General features: G+C 44.5%; 1 protein-coding gene across 1 annotated transcript in view; it reads left to right on the forward strand.

Annotated features, from left to right (window-relative positions):
• Positions 1-1,222, forward strand: part of RP1L1 (RP1 like 1) — a 26,161-nt gene extending 24,939 nt beyond the window's left edge. The window contains exon 6 of the mRNA XM_027697797.1: positions 450-1,222. Coding sequence (XP_027553598.1) covers positions 450-1,222 — 773 coding nt within the window. The remainder of the gene's footprint in view (positions 1-449) is intronic.
• Positions 1,223-1,910: the final 688 nt, after the last annotated feature.

Below are 1,910 nucleotides of genomic sequence, written 5' to 3' on the forward strand. Positions count from 1 at the left end.
AGAGGAAGAGGAAGAGGAAGAGGAAGAGGAAGAGGAAGAGGAAGAGGAAGAGGAAGAGGAAGAGGAAGAGGAAGAGGAAGAGGAGGAAGAAGAAGTGAAGGAGGAAGAAGAAGAAGAAGCCAAAGAGGAGGAGGAAGGGAAGGAGGAAGAGAAAGAAGCAAACGAAGAGGAAGAGGAAAAAGAGGAGGAAGAAGAAACAAAAGAAGAAGAGGAGGAGGAAGGGAAGGAGGAAGAGGAAGAAGGAACAAAGGAGGATGAGGAAGCAAAGGAAGATGAGGATGAAGCTAAACAAGAGGAGCAAGAAGTGGAAGAGGAAGAAAAACCAAAAGAGGAGGAAGAAGAAGCAAAAGAGGAAGAAGAGGGAGAAAAAGAGGAGGAAGAAACAAAGGAAGAGGAGGAGGAAGCGAATGAGGAAGAGGAAGAACAGGAAGAAGAAACTCAAAATGAAGAGCAGGAAGCTGAAGAAAAGTCCAAAGGTGAAGATGAAGCTGAAAATGAAGCTGAAGAAACAGAGGAGCCAGAGGATGATGAGGCAGAGACATCTGAATGCAGAGGAGATGCCAAGGGCTCCGGAACTGACAACAATCCTGGAGAAGATGATGCAGAAGGAAATGAAGAAGCTGAGCAGGATGAAGCTGAGGCAGTAGAAGATGCAAAACCAGAGTCAGAAGGTGAAGCTGAGGAGGAAAACGGTGAAGGAGGTGAGAAACATGACGAGAATGAGGAGGAACCTGCCAATGATGACCCTGACAAGGCACATGAAAAATACGAAGGCAAAATCAACAACAAGGTTTCTCAGAAAGTCTCAAGGGCCAAAGGCAAGAAAAATAGCAAAAAGCTGGAGAGTCTGAAAACATCCACTGCCTTTTCCTATTATTCTTCTGTAGGAAACTTCTCACAGCAATCCCAGAAGGGGTCTGAAGATAAAGATGAGGAAGAAGATGAAGAGGAAGGCAAAGATGACCACAACCCTGGGAGTGACCCCCCCAATGGAGAGATTCGAAGTGATGAGAGCTCCAAACCCTCACAGATGTATCCTGAGAGCGAGGAAGAGGAAGAAGATGAGGACAAAGATTCTTCAGGCACTGATGCTGCGGGAGATGAGGACCCAGCAGATGCTGAAGGCACAGATCCAAAGGAGGCTGAAAATACTGATGAAGTTCAGGCTTCTAAAAAGAAAGAAAACTCTGATAATATTGACCAGGAAGACTTGGACTTCTAGAACTGTTTATTAAAAACTGTTTTTTTCTTTCTTTCTTCTTTTCTTTTTTTTTTTTTTTAAAGTATATTTTCATTACATATTCCAGTATCTCCAGTGAGTTGAGTCATCATAACTGGCTTTTCTTCTGAGTTAAATGTGGTAAACTTGATCTTGAATTCTATAAAGTTGCAATTGCCTGCCCTCATTTCTGGAGGGCTGGTAAACTCATTAATATTTTGTGGTTTCAATAGATAAGTGGTTTGGGGAAAGGGAAGGCGGTTTTGTTTGTGACACCTTCTTGTTCCCACTCTTTAAGCCGTGCTGTTTGCTGCTTGAATGACCTGTGGCTCTGCTGGGCATCATCTCTGAGTGACTTCGGGATGCCTTTTGTCCGTTGCACAGCATTTTTCCTGGGAAGATTTGCCAAGTCACGGAAACACGACAAAATTGGGATTCGTTGCCAAAGTCTGGTCAGAGCCCACAGAGATGTACATTCATTTTCCTCCCTCCCCTACCTTAGCCTGCCCTGCCTTCTCCGTACCCAGAAGAAGGGTCTGAGATTAAAAGAAAATGTTCCCCTTTTCCCTATTTTACTTTCAGCAGAGGTTGAGCTCATTCCCCACTTCATTTGAAAACCTCAACACTGGGAAAGGCCATTCCAGTAGATCTCCTCTTCCAGCCCCCCTTCTGTTTGTACTGTGCTCCTCAC

Source organism: Neopelma chrysocephalum, unplaced genomic scaffold (genome assembly GCF_003984885.1).
Source record: "Neopelma chrysocephalum unplaced genomic scaffold, ASM398488v2 Primary Assembly neopelma1_123, whole genome shotgun sequence".
Classification (NCBI taxonomy): Eukaryota; Metazoa; Chordata; class Aves; order Passeriformes; family Pipridae; genus Neopelma; species Neopelma chrysocephalum.